This window comes from Panthera uncia, chromosome B1, assembly GCF_023721935.1.
Source record: "Panthera uncia isolate 11264 chromosome B1, Puncia_PCG_1.0, whole genome shotgun sequence".
Taxonomy (NCBI): Eukaryota; Metazoa; Chordata; class Mammalia; order Carnivora; family Felidae; genus Panthera; species Panthera uncia.
This window is the reverse complement of record NC_064811.1, coordinates 151,286,672-151,313,843: the sequence shown is the minus strand read 5'-3', so window position 1 is coordinate 151,313,843 and position 27,172 is coordinate 151,286,672. Positions and strand designations below refer to the sequence as shown.

At 39.0% G+C, this 27,172-nt stretch overlaps 1 protein-coding gene across 3 annotated transcripts in view; it reads right to left on the bottom strand.

Annotated features, from left to right (window-relative positions):
* The window catches only part of KIF13B (kinesin family member 13B), a 199,708-nt gene that overhangs the window by 127,015 nt on the left and 45,521 nt on the right, over nt 1-27,172 (bottom strand). For all 3 annotated transcript variants that reach the window (XM_049632357.1, XM_049632358.1, XM_049632359.1), the window contains exon 3: nt 4,387-4,399. In XM_049632357.1, the coding sequence (XP_049488314.1) occupies nt 4,387-4,399 (13 nt within the window). The remainder of the gene's footprint in view (nt 1-4,386; nt 4,400-27,172) is intronic.

Genomic DNA, 27,172 nt, shown 5'->3' with positions numbered 1-27,172 from the left:
GTTAAATTATTTATGGTACAGTTTTACAACAAATACTCTATAAATGATATAGACCTTTATTTCACATGGAAAACACTTCACAATGTTAAGTGAAAAGGGGGAGGTTACAAAACAATATTTATGGTGGTTATTATATACACATATACATGTACACACACCTAGTTACACATATAAAATTTATTTCTGCATAAGATTAGTGATCTCTGTCCTCTTTATGCTTTTATACATTCTCTACAGTTTTAGTTTTCTCAGAGAAAATACAGGTATTTTAAAAGAATTAAGATGTAAAGATGGTTACTACAGCATGTTGAAAATGTTACAAGACAGCAGAATCGAAAAATTATAACACACCCACGTACAATACTGCATAGCTTTTAGTTGCAGAACACTGATAAGAAAATGTTCATGTATTAATGTGAAAGTTATAAAGTCTGGACCACAGTCCCATGTTTGTTCCAAAATCTATACAGATGAAAAGCTTAGTAAGAATACACACTGGAAAATGGTTAGTGGTTAATGCCACCTGGTGAGATATCACAGACCAGCTCTGTTTGGATCTTTTACATTTACGACTTTCCAAAATATGCTTGCTTGCTTCCTTATTTATTTATTTATTTAGCAATCTTTAACTTTTTTTCATTGGTTTTTCTTTTTTTGATTTCATGTTTTATAATTAAGTCTCTAAGGATTTTAAGTGTAATTGTTTTTAAAATCATTTCAGCCTGTAGTTCAAACTCTCCAATTTTGGGAGTCGGCTGCCTCACTTCTTGATAACAGTTTTCCTCTTGGGCCTTTATATGTCAGTTTGCAAGTGCACCTGAATAGGGAGTTTGTGTTTTATGGTTTACGTGGTTGCTTGTTTTTTTCCTCTCCCTCTGGCCACCTTTACATGACTAGTCACACGGCCACTCCCAGATACTGAAGCCCAGATTTTGGTCTTTCCAAAGTCCAATGTCTCCACGCCCTCTAATTTCCACAGACAGCTCAATGTTGGTGGCCAAAATCTTTTTCTTAAGACTTCATTCATGTTGGAGCCTCACTCAAATCAGTTTTCATATGATGAGTTCTCCAGTCCTCATCCACCCATACATCAGGGCCCCCTCTAATCTAATCTAATAAGAGGTGAACCTCTAATCACTTCTGAGAACCTGTGTCTGATCCCAAGGTCCAGTAAACACTGCATTAGCCCCAGCTTGCTGCTAGTCCCTAAAGTTACATTATGTTGTTTTTGAAGCAATTTTTTTTGAGAGAGAGAGAGCAGAAGGGGGGACGGGGAAGGGAAGAGGGGAAAGGGAGGGAGGGAGGGAGGGAGAGGGAGAGAGGGATGGGGGGGGGAGAGAGAGAGAGAGACACTCTTAAGCAGTCTCCAAGATCAGTGCAGAGCCCAATGAGGGGCTCAGTGACCTTGGGATCACAACCTGAGCTGAAATGAAGAGTCAGATGTCAAACCGACTGAGCCACCCAGGCGCCCCACATTATGTTGTTTTTGAGTATGATGACATGATTTCAGTATTTTAAAATATTTTATCTGTCCCTCCAGGAGAGTGCATCTGTGTAAACTCACAAGACTACCTGGATCGAAGTTCCAAAAGTTAAAAAAAAATTTTTTAAAGAAAGGAAATTAGATTAAAACCGTAAATTAAGTATGCATGCCTATATCCCCCTCCCACTTGAAATTAACTCAAAATGATGGAGCGAAAGAAGGGAAAGAGCCAAAAGGGGAAAGAAGAGGGGAAAGGAGAGCAAGTTTTTGAAAGCTAGACTGCTTGCTTCTGTCTGGATAGAAATGGAGATTCTCTGAAAAATAGCTATAATGAGACTGATGGGGGACAGGGTAGGGCAGAACGGAGCCAAAACACTGCAGAAGAAGATGGTTGCAAAGGTAAGAGCAGTTCTGGGAGAGCACCAAGAGAACAAGTAAATGGGCATGAGAGCACCCTGGGGGCAGCCGCCAGGATGACTGGTTAAAAAGACCTTTAAAGCAGAGAATGATCAGAACACCCCCATCTTTCTGCAAAACAGCAGACAGGGAGGTGTTTGTTCCCTGGGAGGGAGCAGTGATGGGAATGCTAGGCCAAGAAGGCAAGGAGAAGCCCAATGACTAGCAAGACCCAGGAAGAGGTAGGAGCCCTGGAGCCCAGAAGCCATTCACCGGCTGAAGCACTATGTTGTACATTACTGACCCTCAACATTTTTCCAAAGCTAGACCTGTATCTGTCAAGAGTGGTGGTTCGCTGTGTTAGCAATACTCCAACAGAGAGAGGAAGAAAAGAAAAAGGAATATGGAAGGTGGTCCCAAAGGACTGGGGTTGGGGCAAACTGCATTTTGGGTCCTTTTCAAACTGCATTTGTCAGCCATAGTGACAATCATTACAGCATGGTGAGGATGAATAAAATGTGAAATTCAAATTAGGTTTCTTCTGTTCTAGCTTTCAACTCTCATCTCTTATTTTATTTAATTCTGTTCTTAATCAGGATAAGTAGAAACTATCCTGCTTCTTGTTCTGTAAGCTTAGCTCTCACTTCAAAGGTGCCATCCCCATATGCATGCACTTACCAGAGAGCAGGCTCAGAATGGCACTCCTCTCTCAGTCATTATGGGTTTGGGTTTTTTTTTCCTTTTCTTTCTTTTTTTAACGTTTATTTATTTTTCAGACAGAGAGAGACACAGCATGAACGGGGGAGGGGCAGAGAGAGAGGGAAACACAGAATCAGAAGCAGGCTCCAGGCTCCGAGCCATCAGCCCAGAGCCCGACGCGGGGCACGAACCCACGGACCGCGAGATCGTGACCTGAGCCGAAGTCGGACGCTCAACCGACTGAGCCACCCAGGCGCCCCTTTTCTTTCTTTTTTTAATTTAGGGATTTCTTTAACAATTGCATTTCTAATTCTCAATTGCAGTAGAAATGCTACCATTACAGAAACCACTAGTCAATACAGGTGCTAGGCCCTGTTCACAGGACACTGAGGTATAAAGAAATTAAGAATCTGGTAGCTGGCAGGTGAGGGAGCTGGGATTGGAAACCAGCCTTTCAGCTGGGGTCTGCTTATCACTAGGCTCTCCATCATTAGGTTGGATTAGCTGTATTCCTCAAATTATGTGAAAGTGCCACAGCCTGGTACAAAGTTGGGAACTAATGAACACTTAGTTTTTATTTACTCACAATGCTGAATGGTCTCTAAGTTTAAGCAATTTTGTTATATAGGAATCTTCCAATTATTATAAGAATCTTCAGCCAAGGATGTCCTAAAGGACAAGCCCTTTTCTTTCTAAATATTGTTCCCTTAAAATAAAATAAAACTTTATTTTCAAATAACAGTAAAGAAGCACATATTCACTACACAAAGTCAAATAACACAGAAACATAAAGTAAAAATTAAAGGTCTCCCATTCACCAAGCATGCCTCTCCCTAGAAGTAACCACTATGTTAGTAATGTGATGTTGGTCCTTCTATACTTTTTATGTCAACAAAATGTTGTCTCTAAACATGAAGACAAAACTGAATTAAATAAAACATGAATAGTTTTTAAATGGTCATGTAATGCTTCCTCACATCTTTACTGCAATCTCCAGTCTCTGGCTCCATCAAAAAAAATAAGAAAACAAAAAATAATCCAATACCTGTACACAGAAGAGATCAAACTAGTAAAGTGAATTTTATAAATATAAAGAAATCCAGTGCCACATTATACTATTAAAAAATTATTCAGTCCCAAAGAGCCATTCCTATACATATTTTAGCAACAATAATAGAGATTGGAATTACAATTCAACCACAGACTCTTAAAACAAAAAACAAAATTCTAAGAACTTAGATAAAAATCTGAATTTCCTGACAAGTTCCAAGTAATGGCAGAGTATGGTCAATTCAAAAATACAGTCCTTGTGCCCACTTTGGCACACCTATGAATTCCTTAGGAGATACTGATGCGCTCCACAGAAGTTTCTTTAGAATCTGGGCTCAAATCTAAGATGAAAGCACATTTGCCTGACAAAGCTGTGGGCCAGGACTGCTTTCTGTTGGCCTGAGAATGTGTCCCCAGCTGTCTCAGGAGCAACATGGATGAGTCTGCCGAGCACGGTTCTGACCACAGTCTGGAACGACCAGTTTCGAGCCAATCCATGGTGAACAGTAGAGCACAAAAGGAATCTGTGTTATAGCTGCCAGGAAACTGGCCAGAATTGGTCAAAGTACAAATACAGCTTTTCCATAAACCTCCAGTTCCTCCTATGCCAATAAATGATTTTGGATTTATGAACAGGCTGACAGCTTGCATTACTTTTACAAAAGTGACAGAAAAAATTTTTGAGAAGAAAATTACCAGTACTTATAAATACACATATAAGATCTTCACAAGCATTTATAATAAATCAAGTATCTTACCTTTGGCTGGCTTCTGAGTTTCCAAAAGGGATGTCATTGTGGACATGAAAGAAGAGGAAGAAAGTTAAAAAAAATTTTTTTTCTTGGTTAGAAGACAATTTTTGAAGGGTAAAATGATAATAAATATCATGTAAATTTTTATTACTACTACTAAATATTAACTTTGAAATCAAACAGCAATTTAAAATAAAGGCTAAATTAATATCTATTAACTAGTAGGGTAGAGTCCTTAATTTTTTTTAATGTTTATTTATTTTTGAGAGAGAGCACGAGCAGGGGAAGGGCAGAGAGAGAGGGAGACAGAGACCCCAAGAGGGCTCCCCACTGACACCAGCAAGCCTGATGCAGGGCTCAAACCCACTAACCACAAGACCATGACCTGAGCCGAAGTTGGACACTCAACCAGCTGAGCCACCCAGGCACCCCTAAGAGTCCTTATTTATAGAAAACTAATTTGTATCTCTCAGGAAGAAGAAGCATCATCTGAGCACTGGATAGTTTTTAAAGTCCTAATATTTCTGCTTTATCCATTCTGCTTATCCTTGTATGGGTCTTGTAAAAAATATAATTTAAACCTTCATTACTTTTTACCATCTGATTTCACTCCCAAGTAGTTTTCTCTGCTTTGATACAGCAGTAGCTCACTCTTTATATAGGTCCTTCTATTAAAAAACTGAATTCTGGGGCACCTGGGTGGTTCAGTCGGTTAAGCATCTGACTTCGGCCCAGGTCACGATCTCATGGTTCTTAAGTTTGAGCCCCACGTTGGGCTCTGTGCTGATGGCTCAGAGCCTAGAACCTGCTTTGGATTCTGTGTCTCCCTCTCTCTCTGCCCCTCCCCTGCTCTTGTTCTGTCTCTCTCTCTCTCTCTCTCCCTCTCAAAAATAAACATTAAAATTTTTTTAAAAAAAACCTGAATTCTGTTCTGGCTAAGGAAAAAAGGTTTAATTTAAGGAACAACTAATTTTTTTCCCAGTAAATTACTACTTACTGAATCACTCACTTATTCTATGCTTACCCAGGTGCTTCTAACTCCCCTCACCCCAAAACTGCCGCACACTGACACCTCCTCAGGGTACAGGCATACAACTCAACCCAATATAATTTTGAGATTGTTTTTAAAAATTTTTTTAAGTTTATTTATTTGAGGGAGGGAGACAGAGACAGAGACAGAGAGAGAGAGAGAGAGAGCAAGCAGGGGAGGGGCAGAGAGAGAGAGACAGAATCCCAAGCAGGCTCTGTGCTGCCAGCACAGAGCCAATGTGGGGCTCAATCTCACAAACCATGAGGTCATGACCTGAGCTGAAATCAAGAGTCAGATGTTTAACTGACCGAGTCACCCAGATCCTCCAAGATAGTTTTAAACTTAGAGAAAAGTTGCAAGAAAAGCACAAGGAACTCCCTTCCCCCAAAACAACTTCACCAGTTAACACTGCCACAGCTACTCTATCATTCCCCCCCACCGCCCATCTCTTAATCATCCAAGAGTAAGCTGCAGACATGCCCATTAGTGCTAAACATTTCAGTGTGTAATTCTTAAAAACAATGATATTCACTTTCACCACCACAGTACAATGTCAAAATCAGAAAGTTTAAGAATTAAGAATAAAGGAAAGGACTTTTGAAACTGGAGTGAGACAAAAACAGTAACTGGCATTTTAGGAATAACTGGTTTCTCTCCAAGGATCAAAATGACAACTCAAGCCTAAGACTTTAAAGGAAACTGAACACAGAAATGCTTCCTTCTAATTGTCTATACAACTTCTTATCCCTTTGTCTCATAAAAAAAATTTCTTCTAAAAAAATTTTAATACTTACTTACATCAAATGATTTCAGATAAGAACATTAAAATACCAAGGAAAGGGGCGCCTGGGTGGCTCATTCGGTTGGGTGTCCGACTTCGGCTCAGGTCATGATCTCACAGTCTGTGAGTTCGAGCCCCGCGTAGGGCTCTGTGCTGACAGCTCAGAGCCTAGAGCCTGCTTCACATTCTGTGTCTCCCTCTCTCTCTGCCCCTCCCCTGCTCATGCTCTGTCTCTCTCTGTCTCAAAAATAAATAAAAACATTAAAATAATTAAAAAAAAAAAAAGAAAGAAAATACCAAGGAAAGTCTACCAAAGAGTGACACTTGTCTAATGGATCCTGGGGTGACAGCCAATTATGGCTGACATACAAAAGAAAGTAATTTCTCTGGAATAAGAGATATGGAAAAACTTCCCAACAAAAAGACCCTATGAAATACTGGTAGAGATCACGGACACATGCTGTCATCTTTGCGGTTTTACTGTTTTTCGGGGTTTTGTTACTATTGTTGTTTTTTAGTATAGTTGACAAACAATGTTATATTAGTTTCCGGCATACAACATAATGATTCCACAAGTTTATACATTATGCTGTACTCACCCCAAGCAGGGCCACCATCTGTCACTATACAACCTTATTACAATACCATTGATTACACTCCCTATGCTGTACCTTTCATCCCCATGACCTATTCATTCCGTAGCAAGAAGCCTATACCTCTTACTCCCCTTCACCCATTTTGTCCATCCATCCACTGCATGCCTTCTGACAACCATCACTTTGTTCTCTATATTTACAGCTCTGATTCTGCTTTTTGTTTGTTTATTAATTTATTTTTTTAGATTCCACATGAGTGAAGTCATATGGTATTTTGTCTTTTTCAGTCTGACTTATCTAGGTCCATCCATGTGGTGAAATATGGCACGATCTCATCCTTTTTTATGACTATGTAATGTACCATTGCATATATGCATCTCTGCATAGGTCTTTAAAAGCAAAGCAGATTCTCATCCATTGCAGATGGGTTACTTATAAAGCTAGCTGGAAGTAAGAACAGAGCCGGCATATATGAAACGCCCACATCAGGCCAGGGACATTGCATGCTACTTCATGTAATTCTCACAATAATTTTGCAAGATACTATAATTTTTCCAGTTTTACAGATGAGAAACTCAAGGCTCAGAAAAGTAAAATGACCTGACTTAGACAATAAAGAGCAGTGATGGGTCTGGGATGTAAAACTAGGTCTTCTGACTCCCCAGTCCAGGCTCTTCCCCTCTTCCACACTGATCAAAACAGCCTCATCAAGTTTCTTCTAGACTTAAAAATCTATGAGTCATACATTAACAACTGTTCTTGCTAACAGAAACATTTCCCAATGTATTAATTTCCTCCATTCTAATTATTACCCAATAAAAGATTACCACCTGGTGCTTATGCCAGTGTCAGTTTACTTATTCATTATACTTATAAAACTCCAGACAGTCTTTTCTGAGGTAAAAATATGATATTTAGCATGATATTTCAAGTTTAAATATTTTATACAAAACTCAGCTCTTCCTAAGAGACAATCGACAAATATAAAATTCAGTAATATATGACCCATCACATAAGAATCCATGAGACTAACCTGAATTCAGAACCTAATAATAAAAACAGAAACAAACCAGCAAATTAATTACAGAGCTAAGTTTCCAGCTAGGGATTCTGGTGACTACAGCAGCAAAGCTCAAATAACCTACAGAGCCATTGGAAACCCAAAGATGTAATTACAGCTCTGTACAAAGATAAATAAGTAAATTAATGAATTAAACAAAACCTTTCAAAAAGTATAGTCGCAATCCAATATAGTAATGGCTAACTTCTCCCCAAATCCCTCATTTAGAAACCTCACAGTGTCCAGTGTCCAGCTCACAGTGGGCATTTAGGAAGCAAAGAAAATCAGTCCCTGACCAATCAAGAGAGATGTCACAAAATAAAAACCTGAAAGTCTTAGTTCTCTCAGCTGAGCTGAATTACTTTTTGTTGTTATTGCTTAACTTCACTTTAAATACCTTCAGAATCACAAAACATTCCAAAAATAGTACAAAGAATTCCTGTGTATGCTTCACCCAACTTCCCCAAATGTTGACATCTTACATAACCATAGTCATAATGATCGAACCAGGAAATTAACCATCAACACAAAACATATTAAGTAGTCTACAGCCAACCTTATATAAACATTTTGCCAATTGTGTCCCACTGATGTCCTTTCTCTGGTCCAGGATCACACCTGAGATGCAATTGTCTGTCTCCTCCCATCTGGGAGAGTCTGTCTCTCATGACCTTGACACTTGAAGAGGACCAGCCAGTTATTTTGTAGAACATCCTTCAATCTGGGTTTCTCTAATGCTTCCTCAGAACTAAATTCAGGTTAAGCATTTTGGCAAGCACAACACACAAAAAAATCTTGTGCCCTTCTCAGTGCCTCATACCAGAAGGCACATGATGATGTCCATCCACATCTTATAACTGATGACAGTAACTCTGTGATCACTTGCTTATGGTTGTATCTACTAGGTTTCTCCACTAACATTACTAGTAATGTTACTAGTTTTCCCTTCGAACATTTTTCTTTTAAGGGGAGACTTTGAGACTATGTAAATACCATTTCTCATCATACTTTCACCCATGAATTTGAGGATCCATTGATGAATCTTGCCTGCAACAATTACTGTTTCCCAAATGGTGACTGTCTAGTTACTGGAGATGTTAACAGCTCAGGTGGATGAACATGGATGGATGTGCTTTTCAGGAAGAAGTCAACTTGAGAAACAAATGATTTAGTTGCATAGTTTGGACAGAACAGTTATCTGTGGATAAGCTACTCATCTCCTTCTTTTTACTGACCTGGTTTAGGGGTGCAGCTTATGTCTCATTTAAATAATAAATCCATACCATAAAATTATGTCTAATTACACTCCTAATTTTTAGAATGCCACAATATGAAGAAGAAATTTAATGACGATTTTATATGTTAGTGATCTTTGGAAATTTTTATTGATATTTTTTACCATAACAAAAAAAAATCAATTTGGGACTAAAATAACCCACATAGTACCCTCTATGTGTAAAATACAAAGCAATATCAGTAGAATTACAAGTTACAGGGGCAGCTGGGTGGCTCAGTTGGCTAAGCGTCTGATTTCAGCTCAGGTCATGATCTCATGGGTTGTGAGTTCGAGACCCACGTTGGGATCTGTGCGGACAGCTCAGAACCTGGAGCCTGCTTCAGATTCTGTTATCTGCCCCTCCCCTGCTTGCACTCTCTCTCTCTCAAAAATAAACATTAGAAGACTTTATTTTTAAAAAAATGACAAGTTACAAATCAATTACTGCTGTCCACCTACCAAAATTAAACATTATATCCAAATATCAACACCTCTTTTAAAGATTTAAGTTTCTGAAACCTTCACAATTAGAAATATTTGAAATCTCAATTTTAACAGGATCTCTCTCCAACTTACTCCATAACGGATGTATACATCACAAAGAGCTTATTCTAACACAGCCATGCTACGTAATGATATTGTTGCTTTTCTGGACTTAGCTGGCAGTACCAGCAACCAAACAACAATCTGTGTGATGATCATTATTTTTTCTTGGTCACCCCTCCCCCAATGTGCTTTCCACTTAAGGAATAAAGCTGATCTGACTAAAAATCTTGACACTGACCAGACTCATGAGTCAATCTTTGCTTCTCTAGCCAACTTTAATAAGTATAAACATCACTAAAAGCCCTATTTATTGTTTCATTGACATTTGGAGTACTCCAATTTTGAAGAAAAATTTTAAAAGCATCATTGATAAACTAGAATATTTTGGAGAACAGCACTCAGGATGTAGAAGGGTTTGAAAATGCTACCACTGAAAGAATAGATCAAAGGACTGGAAATATGTAGCCTGGCACAGGGCAGGGAAGATTAAAGGAAGACATGACACCACCTTCTGATTTGAGAGGGTTCACATACTTGTCCCCAAGAGGAGAAACAGACTTGTTCTAGGTCAGTTTAGAGGCTGAATTTGGTGATCCACTGGAGAAAGCAAAAAGAAGAGGGATCTCTAATACAAGAATAATAAGCACTGTTTTGGGGCACCTGGGTGGCTCAGTCAGTAAAGCATCCAACTCTTGATCTCAACTCAGGTCTTGATCTCAGGGTCATGAGTTTGAGCCCCATGCTGGGCTTTGCACTGGGCATGAAGTCTACTTTAAAAAGGCAGGAGTAGGGGAGGTCCTGGGTGGCTCAGTCAGTTAAGCATCCAACATCTTGATTTCAGCTCAGGTCATGATCTTACAGTCATGAGATCGAGCCCTGTGTTGAGTCCCATGTTGAGCTCCACGTTGGGCTCTGTGCTAGGCATAGAGTCTGCTTAAGATTCTCTCTCTCCCTCTGCCCCTCTTCCCTGCTCATGTTCTCCCTCTCAAAGAAAGAAAAAGAAAAGGAAAGGAAAGGAAAGAAGAGGCGAGGAGAGAAGAGAAAAGAAAAAAGAAAAGAAAGAAGGATAATTAGCACTGTGTTAAAGAGTCAGTTCCCCATTAATGGAACTATCTAACGAGAGAAGAGAGAAGCAGCTGGTAACGATGTTGCAGAAGAAATGAGAAGTTATAAACCAGATCACTTGTATAGCTCTTTTTACTTATAATAAGAACATGAACATCAAGCATTCAACAAGTTCTATTTCTGGTTACTTCTAGCACTGATATTTGCAGATGCCTGGTATGTAGAGGTAACCCAAGTTACTAGTCGAGCATCATCTCCCACATCACAGCCCTATAAGATTCCTCCACTCCAGCAAGCTAGCATACTTCCTGTATTCCACACACTTACACTCAGACAATGCCACTCCCTCTAACAACTATGTTTATTCAAGCCCTACCCCGTGAGTAAAGCTCAAACTCTAGCTCCCTTAAGAATCCTTCCATAGGGGCGCCTGGGTGGCTCAGTCAGTTAAGCGTCCAACTCTTGATTTGGGCTCAGAGGTCAGGATCTCATGTTTCATGAGTTTGAGCACTGCATCGAGCACTGCATTGGTCTCCATGCTGACAATGCAGAGGCTGCTTTGGATTCTCTCTCTCCGTCTCTCTCTCTGTCCCTCCCCTGCTCTTGTTCTCTCTCAAAATAAATAAACTTAAAAAAAAAAGAATCCTTCCACAAGAACCCCAAAAGTGAGTTTTCCTCCCATAATTCCTACAAGTCAAAACTATCTCTACGTTTACTTACTACCTATCATTTGGTCATATTACCTATCATTTGGCTGCATGATATAAACTTTTTAATACCTGGGTAATCTCTTCAGCTAGACCATAGGCTTCTACAGGACAGAGTATATCTCTCTGAATTTATCAGTATCCAACACAAGGCTCTTTGTTATTCGGCAAACACTGTTTTAAGCTCTCTAGGTGGCCTGGCACCTGCCTCTGTCTCACCTGCAATCCAGCATCACAATCCGGCACACAATCCGGCACCGTCTGCCTTTGGCCCACACTGGCCATCTCTAATTGGCCAGGGGTGCCCAGTTTTCTAGCCTCAGGGCTTTCATTTGTGACTTTCTTTCTGTCCTGAAATCTTGAGGCTAATTCCTATCCATACATCATTTCTCAGCTTAATTATTTCTCTATATTTATCTTTCTTAAACATCCAACGGTCACTTATGTTATTCCCAGTCGCATTTACCCCGGATAGAATAAAGACATTTCCTCCAGCATTTCTGCTAACATCATCCCCCAAACAATAAAGCAAACAAAGAACAAATACAAATTCTGCCTTCAATGAGAAACTAGGAGATAATTATAAATGACACACATTACGTGAAGAGAGAAAATGCATCCATGGACTGCCAGAAAAGATCAGAAATGGGCAATGCTGAATATCCCAAAAAATGAGGCAGGGAGGGGTCTTCAGAAATGGAAGCACATTTGGGTCACTACCTCTGACAGTCCTTGGAGAAACAATCCTCTTCTATTAGAATCTTCCACCCACACAAACTACAACTGGTTGAGAACAGGGGAACATCCAAAAAATATGGCTGGTGAACCACAACTGGCATATTTCACAATCACAAAACTTTAGAAATATGAAAACCCTTATTTATAAATTCATACAATTTCAATGATCAATATTGGGATAGTGCAATTCAAAGAATACATTCACTATTAACTCAGTCACTTGAAAATCACCTGCTTCTTCCCCTCTGTGTTTATCTTTCTCCTGAGACACGAGCACAGTAAATTTTAATCTATTGTCTACCTGAGCTCGAAAGTTTAAATCTGGCCAGAGAATTATAACAATATTGGTGCACTTTTGTGTGTGGAGGCGGGGGGGGGGGGATTGTGAAATATATTTCACATCTATGTTAACAGAATCATACATATTCATTTTAGTAATTATATGTTAAAGTAACTTCCAGGTATACAAGAGATTAGTATAGATTACCGAAAGACTCTTAGGCTCCAAGCAAAGCAGCTCTTATAATTACTTCTCTCAGTGTTTGTAGTTATCCTTGGGTTTCTAATTTTATGAACCCATATTTCTCCAGTTTTATTGTGATTAGACTTCTCTTTGATTGGACTGGATTTAGCAGGAAAAAGTTTTTACTGAGTATGAAATTAACTCTCCTGTTCCCTTACTCTTTTTAGCTAGATCCAGACTTCAGTCTCCAAACCAGAAGTCACATACTCAAGGTCCACAGGCCCAATACAGCTCACAGCTGTCTTTTGTTTAGTCCTCACAGTATAGAACAAAAGTCGAAAATTGGAAGATTCCTCATCAGAATTCTCTTAAAAATTCAGAGGATCTGGAAACACAAGGCCTAAATTCCCACACATCAACATTGGCTACATCTGAACTACTGCTGTCTTCCACATGGATCTACCAGGTGGCAGCTGAGTTTTAAACTCCTATTAAGAAAGAAAAGTAGAACTGGATTTTATTCGTACTCAAAGAAAATGGAGGCTTACAAATTCACAAACATAAGAAGGTTTCCATATCCAATCTCAAGAACCCAAAGTAGAGTGCCATCATAATCCTATCAGGACTATACTACAGATTCTGCCCACCCAATTAAATAATACAATCCTCTTTAATATCTCCACACATAATCCTGGCTGTCAAATCCTAAATAAGGAGTCCCAAACTCAAATGTCACATGCAGCAGTAATGACATTAGAATCAGTAGCCAGGAAACAGAATGAGAGCTAAAGCCCTTATCTTCACCATAAGCAGTAACAGGCCTAGAATTCAGACTAAAAGTGGAAAGGCTGAGGGCTTCAAGGAAAAAAAGAGCATATATATCATGCCCGGTGCACATACATTCATGCACGCTCAATTTTGATTCATGAAACAACGTTAACTTGGGGGTTAAGTCAGTTAGCAGGTTGAGAAAAACTGTAATTTCTAGTTCATTACTATAATTATTCTCCAAATCCATTACTTAGCAAAGATTTCCTTAGCTTCCTTAAGTGGAAATTCAATGTCCAAGAATTCCCCAACTACATACTTCACTACTTAGAAGGGTAAGAACTGCTTAGTTAACTTACTAAAGATTGCTGTGTTTATCCTTCTCCTGAGACATGATTTTCATCTTTTTTTAATTTTTTTTTAACGTTTATTTATTTTTGAGACAGAGAGAGACAGAGCATGAAGGGGGAGGGGCAGAGAGAGAGGGAGACACAGAATCGGAAGCAGGCTCCAGGCTCTGAGCCATCGGCCCAGAGCCCGACGCGGGGCTCGAACTCACGGACTGTGAGATCGTGACCTGAGCTGAAGTCGGACGCTTAACCGACTGAGCCACCCAGGCGCCCCATGATTTTCATCTTTGACACGTCTCTCAAACCCATCCCCTCGTCCCTTCTCACATTCACCCTTTCCCTCAGCAGTCTTTACTAAGTATCTAGGAAAAGCCAGGTGCTAATCTCAGTACTGGCAAAATTGCACTGAATAAATCAGACAAAAATCCTAGCCCGGTTAGAGCTTAAATCCTATTACAGTTGAATGAATGAATGAATGAATATGTAATACAGTAAGTGCTATGGGAAAAAAAATAAGGCAGGGAAGGGGAGTACGAAGTGAAGCTGGGGTTGACATTTTAAACAGGGTGGTTAGAAGCTTCGTGGAATGGCATTTGCATGGAGGCCTATGGGAAGTAAGAAGGCATATGCATTGGCAGCAATGCCCTATTTCTTCATCTCCCTCTAGATTTACCCACCATGTAGCTTCCTAACTGTGCTCACGTGCCTCCTATCTGTTCTCTACAATTCCTCTCTCATCCACTATGTATTTAAGCCACATGTCTCAGCAGGTCATAATTCTGCCCTACAACCCTTCACTGGCTCCCTATCCCCTAGAAGGTAAAATCCACTCTTCGAGCAGGACAGGCTCTGATGCATATACATTCGTGCACGCTCCATAAATGTTAGATATCATCATTATCGTGATTTGAGTCCTGATACAGTGGTAACTTGGGGTTGAACCTCTTCCCACCTCTCCAGTCTCAGTCTCCTACTGCTCCTCCCTGCTAATGCCTTGTGCTTTACACACGTTTGGATGTGTCATGTCCTTCAGGCTTGGTTACTTTTGTACTTTCGGCGACCTGCGTACTTCTCCCACTTTTCAGCCTAGTAATGACCTTCTTGTGCAAAACTATAAAAAGGTACCTTCTCTATCTGTTTTTAGGAACTTTTAGGTCCCCTAGGTCTTCTTTCCTAAGAAAGTGTTGTGGCTGTATTTCCTCCTCCTTGATAATGAGTTCCTCGAGAGCACAGGGCATGTTTCATTCTTCTTCGTTTTCTCAGTGCCTGACATATGGCAGGCGCACAACAATGCTTATTGGAATTACCAGATGATGAGCTTGTCCAAACTGTTCAGTTCTTAAATGGACTCCTGATTTACAATATCCCCAGGGTCTCTATAATTCTTTGAGTGTCCTAATGTTCATCCAAAAAACATTTGCTGTTAGGTACATACAATAAGATACCTTTTTAACCAGAGATTAGAATATCATTTACCAACTATTCAGAATATGTTTAAATCAAAAGCAAACAATGCTTCCAGAAACAAACAAACAAACAAAAAAAACCAGACACCATGCTTATCTTCATGATATCAGACCTATCAGACCAGGACCTAAAGACTTAATATCATAACTGTAACGTAAAGCTGTAGACCAGAGGAGTTCGGCTCGTCTGTTTCCCTCTAACGATCTTGACAGTTTAAGGAGAATCTGAGGTGACATCTTACTAGAAGCCATCAGTTGTTGCTCGAAGGGATGAAAAGAAATGTCAACAAGAAAAGCACAATATCTTAGGGCCGATTTGCTGTACAAACCCTGAGCAAGTACTCGTTTTAAAATTTACTGACAGATTGCAGAATAAATAAGGAACCACTCCTTGCCCTCAAGGAGCTCTTCATGTTCCTCATGAAAAAGATTCTAAGCCATTATCTTCCATCGATTTTTTTTCCCTGTCAGGGAAATAAGATGTATTTTAGAAAGCTTTATATAAAAAAACTATTGAAATGATAAAAAGTTCAATCTTTTTTGTGGCTGAATGAGCTTATTTCTCAGTATCCAGGAATGTTGACTCATCTAGCATGTCACCTCCCATGATACTGCATAAAAATTGTGCTGTTTAAACACATTTGTACATATACTTGTTCACAATGACTCCTAAGGTATAGGGAAGACTAGTCAAAACTTCATACAAACAAAATATTGTATCATAGTAACAAAATGAGTAAATATGCATGAAAATAGGTGAGATCTTTGGTCCATGGATGGGCTTCAGTGGGTCAGTAAATTCCTGATTTTTTTTTCTGGGTAGAAGAGCTATAGTTTTCAGATTCTCTAAATAGAGTCTATAACCCAAAAAAAGGTTAAGAAAGAGTGCTGCAGAGACATTTTCCGAAGAGCAATGGAGTTTCATGTCCTAATCCACGTTTGGCTTAAAAGACTGAATATACAAATGGACAATGTCCAGACCATATATGACAACTAGAACCCAAAACTTCTGCAGCAATTGACCCAGAACAGTCAGGAATTGGTCAGTGACTTCCCTATTTTCTGCCCCTGTTTACAACTCAGAACAAACCAGAAAAAGCCAAATATGCTCCCAAACCAACCACAAATGACACCTGCTTCTAGTTAACCAGCCTCCAGCTTCCTCATGCCAACAACCTCCATCAGAAGCACACCTGAAGTGCTCTTTTTTTCTTTTCATTTTTTTTTTTTTTACTATAAAGCTTTTGTGCTCCTCTGCCTGCCTTTGAGTCTCTGACAAACACAAGTGACTGTGGCAGACTCCCTTGCTATAGTAAACACTGAACAAATAGCCTCTATTTGTTCCCATCTTAGTTTAATTTCCATAGATTGATTAGCTAACATTTTAGATAAGAAATAAGAAAGACACTGAGGACCAAATATAAATGAAAGGCATCGGCATAATATGAAAATAACACTACCTTGCAAATTTTTATTTCGATAATAAGGTACTTTCAAAAGAAACCGAAAAGGAATGACCAAAGGAGGAAAACCAGGTAAGAGTGGCATCGCAGGGAAAAAGAGAATTTCAAGAAGGAAGAAGCATAACCAGTATCAAACAGTATTGAGAGAACAAGCAAATTAAGGAGGGTAGAAGGCTCCATTTGGTCTACCTCCTAATTTTGGTGGGGACTTTTGGTGGTGAAATAATGTACACATAAAAAAATTTTAGATGTCAGTTATATCTCAAAAAAAAAAAAAAAAAAGACAGTAATAGGCTCAAGGGGATGGTATCTAAAACTAAAGTTCATGGGGCGCCTGGGTGGCTCAGTCAGTTGGGTGTCTGACTTTGGCTCAGGTCATGATCTTGCAGTTCATGGGTCTGGGCCCCCCGTTGGGCTCTGTGCTGGCAGCCTGGAGCTTGGAGCCTGCTTCAGGTTGTGTGTCTCCCTCTCTCTCTACCTTTCTCCTGCTTGTGTTTTGCCTCTCTCTCTCTCTCTCTCTCTCTCTCTCTCTCTCTCAAAAAATAAATAAATAAAACATTTACAATTAAAGTTCACAGGGGCACCTGGGTGATTCAGTTGGTTGAGTGTTTGACTTCGGCTCAGGTTATGATCTTGTGGTTTGTGAGTTTGAGACCCGCATCAGGCTCTGTGCTAACAGCTCAGAGCCTGGAGCCTGCTTCAAATTCTGTGTATTCATGGCTCTCTGCCCCTCCACCACTCACACTCTGTCTCTCTCTCCCTCTCAAAAATAAACATTAAAAAATTTTTTTAAATAAAAGTTCACAGAATTATTATTCATTATACTTTTGTTTTGATTGCAAAAAAATAAATTAAAAAAAAAACAAAAAAACTTGAATTCCAGGTTTATTTCCAGAGCACAAAGCCAGTCTTGTAGAGCCATCCCCCACACAGAGGGCTGTGTGGTTAAATGTTTCTTGCAGGGAACACCAGCACAGGACTTTTTTTCTGATCCCTTCCAGGCGAGGTCATACCCACACACACCCAATACCATTTCCAGCCTCACTCCCCAAAATAATGCCCCAAGAAAATGCCATGTTCCCCCCCAAATTTATAGGACTCCATTTTGATTAGTTTGACAGAAACAAAGTGTGTGGGGCAGATAACATTTGTTTCAAGCGAACTAATGAGAACCCAAAGGAAATATCTGGTCTTCAGATATCTACTAAAATGAGTTCCTGACACATTTTCCTACTATGTAATTCAAAATAATGTCAAGGACCTTTTTCCCTGTCCTTAGCCTTTAACTTCTTGCCAAATTTATTTGACCCCTCTTTTGAATGGAGAATGTAGAAAAAGAAATTTTCAGCAAGTTTTCCTCAACATAAGAGGTACAATTGGAGTACAAATGTTCCAGAATAACAGTATTAATTTTCATTTGCTCCAGCAATTGACATACTATGTGGGGCTGGAAGAAGAGCTGTACCACGTTAAGCCAGACCACTGGCCATGACACACAGTTGCATGTCGTGTACTGCACAAAGGAACACCTGGCCCAGAGGTGCAGTGCGAGCTAAAACACAGCCCCTGCTACAATGACCAAGCACTAAATGGGCCATGGCAAAGGAAGGGGCTCAAAGACAAAGGCACCATTTGCTTTTCACAAGACTGGGACAGCTCAGAAGGAATGCCTATTTCTAACTGGTCTGGCTAGAGGTTTTCTTTATTTGCACAAAAGCACCATTTGCTACAAAAGCCCTGTAGAGTACTCAGACTCACAGTAGCTGTTTGCCCTCAGAGCTACAGGAAATGTTTCTCCTCAGTATTCAACAAGGAAGTTAAGGTAAGTCTCCAACTCTAGCCAAGACAGAATAACTGGTTCTAGCTCTCCTACCATAAACAAGAACACTGCCCAAAAGATATGAAGCAAATGTTTTCATAAAATGGCAGTGCGGGATTATGATCTTGGGGAGAAGGCAAACAAGTAAGATGGGCCCTACAGCTACCCGAGCTTTCTACCTAGAGACGCTCTGTACGGGAAGAGGGAACCAAGCCAGAACAGGTTGGCCTGGGCTGAGATGGTAAGATTGGACATCTGAGATCTGACACAGCTGGAATTTGTTGGCCAGAGAGACGTAAACAGTCCAGAAGAAAAACTCCAGGAATGTGCATGGGGCCCCCACTGTCTCCGACTGAATACTAAATTGCACATGCAGAAGGTGAGACGCCAACCGGCCATAAAAACTATCTGGGAAAGAGCTACTGCTGGAGAAGTAGGTGTACTTTGCAGAGCTCACACAGGGTTCGGAGACAGGAGTTACAAGCATCCACAGTGGACAGATCTCCTTGGACACTACAGAGCAGCTAGTGGATGAGCCCCAAAAGGCCTCAATTTAGGTGTACAGCTAAACTTGCCCTAGAATAAAGGCTCCTCTGGCCCCAACCTAACAAAGCTTATAAACAGGCCAAGATCCAGCTGATCCATAAGTAAATTACCCATGAGGACTTTCCAGTGTCTCACTCACACCAACAAAGGATGGAGCAACAACTCACTCAATCTGGACTCTTCTAACTTGGAATCCTGTAGATACAGGCTTAACACAGAACTGATTTTATGGAATGGTAACCAAGCACCAAGCACTATATTAAGTACTTCACAATCATCATATCTAACATGGTAAACCCTATGAGATAGTATCCTCATTTTACACCTGAGTCAATTAGTACTCAGCAATTAATATAGCTAGTGGAGGTGAATTAAGATTCAAACTGGCATCTGCCTGATCTAAAGCCTACGTTTAAAAGGCTGGGTGCGGGGCGCCTGGGTGGCTCAGTCAGTTAAGCAGCCGACTTCGGCTCAGGTCATGATCTCGCGGTCCTTGAGTTCGAGCCCCGTGTCGGGCTCTGTGCTGACAGCTCAGAGCCTGGAGCCTGGAGCCTGTTTCAGATTCTGTGTCTCCCTCTCTCTGACCCTCCCCTGTTCATGCTCTGTCTCTCTCTGTCTCAAAAATAAATAAAAACGTTAAAAAAAAAATTGTTTTTAAATAAATAAATAAATAAATAAATAAAAGGCTGGGTGCTACAAAAATGGAGCAAATACAAGGCAGTCAGCCATTTCCCCATTTCAAGCTCATGGTGAAGGTCACTAATGAATCATGACACTCTTGTTCTTCATTAAAAGAAATTTCATAATCTGAGATACTATCGGAGGGAATGTGCTAAAAGCAAAATCATAAAACGTTAAAAAGTAATGCTAAAATGTGCCAGAGAACAAAGTAGGAATACGATATTTGGAAATTACTTAGCTTTACAAAGATAAATGTGACAAGGTAAACAGAATATTTTCACAAAAAACCTCCAAATCAAAATTGCATTTGTATTTTTGATCAATTTTAATTATACTATTGATATTAATTTCTTCTGCCAAAAACTAACTTGGATTTATCTGCTAGAATCTCTGCTACATATCACAGAGCGAAATATTCTACCATTGTTTTAGTAAAAGCCTGAAATGTGAAGGAAAAAAGACACCTATTTCTCATTGTATAGTTACAACAGTCTTTTTTTTCCTTTTTGTAAGCAGGAATTGTGTTCATTCACCTTATAACATTTCCCAAAGGAAATAAGTTTTACATCATCCAAAAAACACCCTGCTTCCATTAATTTCATCTCTGTAAATATTGATTTTAATAAGCAAAGAAATAACAGAGAAAGCAAAATAAATCAATAAAAGCCTTGGTCATTTGTGGAATGAGAAAAGAGTCAAACTATAGAAAGAAGAAAAAGGATTAAGGATTAAATTGAGGCCACTAGCAAAAAATGGCAACATTTTACAATGTAGGAACAAAGCTATGGCGATAGTTATTTTGAGGAACCAAAAATGCCTGGACCAGCAAGAGCCAAAATGAATGCCAACCGGAAGAACTCCTTCTTTAGACCAAATGGATTCTTTAAACTATATGCATCTGGGGTGCTCAGGTGGCTAAGTCAGTTAAGAGTCCAACTCTTGATCTCAGCTCAGGTCTTGATCTCAGGGCCGCGAGTTCAAGCCCTGCTTTGGGATCTGCACTGGGTGTGAAGCCTACTTACAAAACAAAACAAAACCCAAAAGACTACATGCATCTGCACAATCACCCCATGTTCCTTCACATTTTGTGTGAATTAGCCAATATCAGCTGCTAAAAGAAGATCAGGAAGAAGTGTGAAATATTAAGTCACAGAGGAGTGAAAACTCAGGTAAATCTTTGGCATTTCCTTAAGAGTTGCCAATTCTGGCATCTTAAAAAAAAAAAAAGCAAGTTTCAAAGATATAAAAAAACCTAACAAATTCTAAATATGTGTGTACATAGTTCCTTAACAGACTTATTGAGATATAATTTATATGCCATAAAATCACCCATTCTAAGTGAACAGTTCAATGACAATCTGTTTTGAGACCATTTCCATCATTGCTCCAAAATGTTCCCTCGTGCCTGACCAAGACCTGATTGAGTAGGTCAATCCCAGGACCTACTCCCAGCCCCAGGCAACTACTTATCTGTTTTCTTTCCTCCTTATTTTCTGGACATTTCATATAAATGGAATCATACAATATGTGGTCTTTTGCATCTGGTGTCTTTCACTTAGCATGTTTTTGAAGTTTATCCACGTTGTAGCATGTTATTGGTTCTCGGTTCCTTTTTATTGCTGCTGAATAGCATTTTTGTTTCTCTGTTCATCAGTTGATAGGCATTTGGATTGTTTCTGGTTTGGGGATCTTATGAATAGTGTGGCTGTGACCATTCAAGAACAAGTCTTTGTGCAGACGATTCTTTTTATTTCTCTTGAAGAGATACCCAAGAGAAGGAATGTTGGGTCACATAGTGTATATCTACCTTTTCAGGAGACAAACTGTTTTCTGAAGTATATTTACTGCTTTATATTGCCACAAGCAACAGGTGAGAGTTACAACCGCTCCATATCTGTACCATCACTTAATACCACCTGTCTCATATTACAGCCATTCAAGTGGGTATGGAGTGGCATCTCACTGAGATGCTAATTTACATTTCCATAAGGACCAAAGTGGTTGAGTTTTTTAAGAAGTGTTTATGTTTCACTGTAGAGAACAGGAAAATTCCCATAACCTTACTTTTAGACTACTATAAGGATTGGCAAACTCCTGGTCAAATCCACACTTTTTCTTTATTCTCATTCATACTCATTTCCCTGTGCCATTTCTATTATTTCGTCCACTTTTTCTACCTCTTTAACCAGTTCCGAGCTACTTCACAATCTTTGTGTAGACATTCATGTTTATTTCCCTTGGATAGCTAAGAGTAAAACTGCTAGGTCATATGTTCAGCATACATTTAACTTCACATTTAATACTTTTTAATGGTCCATATGTGCAAAACTGCCTACTGAAATTTAGACCAATCTTTTTTGGACCAAGCTCAACATGTGTAAATTAATTACAGTAAATTGTATTTAATTACTCATGTCCACACTGGATGACTCAACAAATACACCTGAATCATTATGCTAAAGTAGTCTTTATTGCTTTGTCTCCAGTTTCTAACTATGTAAGCATCTATAATCAGACGGTACCATGCACTTAGCTGAAGTCCTCAAGAACCTTGCAATACAGTGGATAAAACAACACATCATTAGATATCAAAGACACTGCCTTCATGGCATGCTGCTAGAGCAAAAGGCATCTACACCAGCAGTTAAAGAGAAACCTTCGTTTAGTTAGGTTCTGCCTTTCACTAGCTCATGATCCTAATGGTCAGTTAACCTCATCAAACCTCTCTGCTACTTCAGTAATCTGGTGGGGCTACTACTACATACATAACCTACATGACACTAATGTACAATGTCATGTGTATGGTGGAAGTAAGCCAACTTGGGTTTCAATCTGGATCCAATAAAGGTTTGTGATCTTCCTGAGTCCAAGCATTATTTTAAGTGCATCCCGTGTATCATTTTCTTTAATCCTCACTACAACCTTAAAGGATAGATCCTATTATTATCCTCATTTTATAAGTGAGGGAACCAAAGCTCAGAAAGATTAAATAACTTGCTCAAAGTCAACAATTAAATGTTAGACGGGGATTCAAACGAAGACAGAAGCAATACTCAGCTGGAGGGACAAAATCGAAACCATACAGTTCTTGTGAGATCATCAACACTGAATTTTCTTTTCAGGACCAAGTTGCTAAAGCAAATTGTGTGGTGGCTCTTCCTTCTGTGACTTAGTCTTTCATGGTTTTGTTTTGGTCCTCCTTCCCTCCCTCCTTTCCTGAATAGGAAAACAGACCTGAGGAAATGTGTTCCAGTCCCCAAGTAGACTAAGTGGTGTGTAGGGAACAGGGAAGGGGGGTTACAGGTACAAAAGATTTATCAAGCCTACCTAACAAACAAAAACATTAATTTTTGTGCAACACAGCAGTGGGAGCTAGGGGTTGGGGGGTAAAGATGAGAGGGACAACAAGGGATATTTGCTAGAAAAGAAAAAAAGCACCTACATCCTTTGTTTATTTAATATCCCAAGATATAACCAACAAACTCTTAAAGAAACAGTTATGCCATCAGAATTTATGATATTCTTCAACTAAGCTAAAATGTTTTACAGAAAGCAGCAGCAATCTTTGAATGCATTAGCTTGAAGGACAAAGAAAAAAAGCACTGGAAGCTTTTGAATGCAAATTTCGACTCTCAGAAATAAAAGGAAAAAAAAAAGATAAGGATATGAATTCTTAAATTTAAAACCTGATTTGCATACAACATATAGATAACCAGTACCACATATTGGAGGCTTAGTTGCAAATTAGTTTTGTACACTCACCTTCATACATGAGTGTGCCTACAGATAACCAGACAAAATACCCAAATATTCATCAGTATTCCTGTTTCCCAGCAGTGTTGAAAGGAGACTTGCCTAAAAAACCTGTTCATATAAAATTATTTTTTAGGCTGAAATTATTTTTTAAGCATTCAACAAGCTTAAGTCTGTATTTTTCATATCTTTATTAACATTAGAAGCTACTTTTTGTTACTGTCAAATACCTGGCATACTTTATCTCTAATCCTCACACCGACCCTACATCGTAGGTCTTACACTCTCTATTTTATAGATTAATAAGGAAAGAACAGCACAGAGATATTAAATGATTTATTCAGTGGCAAAATTGGGATTCAAACCTAAGTTTCTTGTTCTAAAAACTATGCTCTTTCTACTTTCGGATTTTGCCTCTCTCTTTTTAGGGCAAATGATGTGGGGGAACAAGCAAAAAACAACTTTGCTTGTTTCAGGAAACTTGAGGAAGGATGTTTGTTTAAAACGACCTAATTTGGAGTTTTATAGTTTTTTGTTGTTTGCCTTCAAATGAAACGGATGGCATAACAAAGTGAGCTATAAACTGCAGAAAGCTATATGGATAAGTATATACAGTGGCAGAAAACTGAAGTTATGTAAGCTTCAGGTGCTTAGTTTAAATCTTGCCTGTTGGGGAAAGGCTGCCCTTTCTCTAAGCTCCTGCATACCTATGCTAAGTATCCAAAAGACTCGGCCTTTAATGAATCAGGAGTGCTAAGGTGAAGATATTTAATTCCTCATTCCTCGTGTTTCCGTGTGGAAAAATTCGAAGTAACACTCCTGATGTCTCTAAGTCCCTTCACTCCATCCTCCTGAGGAAAGGAAGGGTGAATTATCCAGTCAGTGATGTTCAAGAGAAGGGACAGGGCAGTACACGGGATCTGTTCCTCCACAACCACAAAGGAGGCATACAAGTTGTCCAGTTTGCCTGTGCCTGGGAAAGTCTGTAATTCAGGGGTGAGGAATCGGGAAACCCACTTGTTTCAGTCCTAAAGCCATTTTCTCCATCTGTTCTATCAGTAACTGAGGTGAAATGAGATGCATAAAAATAGTGGTAAAGAGATCAGGCTCTGGAATCAAATTGCCTGATTTTGAATCCCGGCTCTACCACTTACTATGTTACATTGGACAACTAACCTAAACTTTCCATGCTCTGGTTTCCCTTACCTATAGATGATAAGAGAACCTATTTCACAGGATTGCTATGAAGATTAGAACAGTGCCTGGAGCATATTATACACCACGTGTAGTGTTTTTATTTTTGGTTTGTATATTTCCTCTATCTTACTGACCCACATGACTACCTCAGTTCACAGTTGGGGTGGACAAAAATCCCAAAGACAAAATGAATCTCTTTCAAAAGTGGGGATGAATGCCTTTTGGCTACGATGACAAGATGATGCAAATGTCTTATTTTACTCTCTGGTAAGTAAACTAGTTTGGAGGAAACACCAGAATAAGAGCTAGTCCAGAGGAGACAAGGAACTCAAGTGCCTAGTTCAAAATTTCCCCAGTCATATTCTACCAAGTGGAAACTCATTTGCAAAAATAAGTTTTTTCCAGGCCAAGGGCTGTCAGGGCACACCCCTCAAGATGGTTCTTTATACTTTGCTGTATTAATCAGATCACTCACTAATAATATATGCTAAAGTAAGGCAGCTTTTCCTAATACCACCTCCCCTCCCCTTTCCTTTCTTTTATGGTATCAATTGATTCCCCCTTGAACCTCTTTAGACTTGTTTCTTATCTGAAACACCCGTGGCGTCTTAGGACATTATAAACATAGCACATCATGCTTCCTGGATAAGATAAAAGAATCACAGTAGTGAAGGATTAAAATACTATAAAGTTTCCAGAATTCCTTAAATATGTTTTCTTATAACATGTTTTACATTATATCAACTGCCTACAGGTGCTTCTGCAGCCTGCTGCTTCCACACCAGCTCCTTCATCTTGATATCTCAGCCTCTAAATTTAGCTCAGTCCCTGCCAAATTGTAGGCATCAATGACTGTTTATTGAAATGAGAGACTAAGAGTTAGGTTAACCATGACTACGCCCTGTCTAAAAAAAATCTTTCCTTATAAGCCTCTCCTCAAATCTCCAGTAGCCACTTTTCCTATGTATACTTTGTCAACATCTTGTCCTTCCTCAATTGTTACACACTAGACTCCAAAGTACTAATTTCCTTAAGAATTGATCTAAAAATTAAAAAGAAACTGAAAATGTTAATTATTCTTCACTGAATTCCAGATAAGGAATTGCACAGGAGCAGGCTGAAAGAGCAACCACAAGACAGAAGGCTCTGAGGTAGAGATCTCTGGAAGAATTTAGTAGAATGGTACAGCTAAGAATTTGGAAGGAAAATTTTAAGAATATGAGAAAGATAATCAAATATTTTTTAAAACTGCAGGAAAAATAAAAAGCTATTCAGTAAGCCATTGTCCAAATACAACGCAAACAAAAATGCAGTAAAATCTAATACAAGTGACGGAATTTAAGAAAAGAGAATTTATTTGCACTTTATGCTAGAACAATCTCCATCAAACAGCCTGTGGATTGTGATACTGAACCCAGAGAAAGACCAGCAATCCCAACATACTATTTGGTCTAGCATTGAGAGATAGATAGACAAATGGATGGGTGAATGCGTAGATGGATGGATGGACAGACAGACAAGCAAGATGGCAGGTGGGTAGATAGATAGATGGATACATACATATATCATATAAAATAATGTCAACTTAAAAATAAAGCAAGCAGATTTTGAAAAGAGTTAGACAGGAGGAGGACAGGGTCCTTAGTTTGTTAAAGAAATAGTGAAGAGATAATATTTAAGGTTAATTTAATAAGAAATACAAGTTTCAATATGTTATGTAAAAACATCACAGAAATGACCAACAGAAGAAATAAAAATAATACAAAAATCAAACAGTGGTAAAAGAGGTATAAACCTTATACTATATACTTTATATAAGTAAATCTTCAGTGAATCATTGAATATATGTCTAAGATTAATAAATCAAAGTACATGCCCATTACTTACAATAATCCTCAAGCTTTTTCACTCATGGACCCCCAAATTATCTTATAACTTCTAATATATTTTTAAGTTGACATATAAAATTTTTCAAAATTGAATTTAAATAGTTACAAAAGATAAAATTTCTGAAATACCGTATTTTAAAATAAAATTCCCTTGGGGCGCCTGGGTGGCTCAGTCGGTTGAGCATCCAACTTCGACTCAGGTCATGATCTCACGGTTTGTGGGTTCAAGCCCCACGTCAGGCTCTGTGCTGAACACTCACTCAGAGCCTGGAGCCTGCTTCAGATTCTGTGTCTCCTTCTCTCTCTGCCCCTCCCCTGCTCACGCTCTGTCTCACTCTGTCTCTCAAAAATACATAAATGTAAAAAAAAATTTTTTAATAAAATTCCCTTAATTATATCCTTCAGAAACCAAGTACCATACATTTTTGCAAATTTGGGTATTTTATGATTTTTATTATTGATATTATCAACTATTTTTTTAATAAAAAAACTCTTCTTTGATAGTCAGTAATTTTATACCTTTACTTTTTTCCCCATGAACTCATGTTTCCATTCCATTCCACTTTCCACAAAGTATCTTATCCTAATATAAAATCTT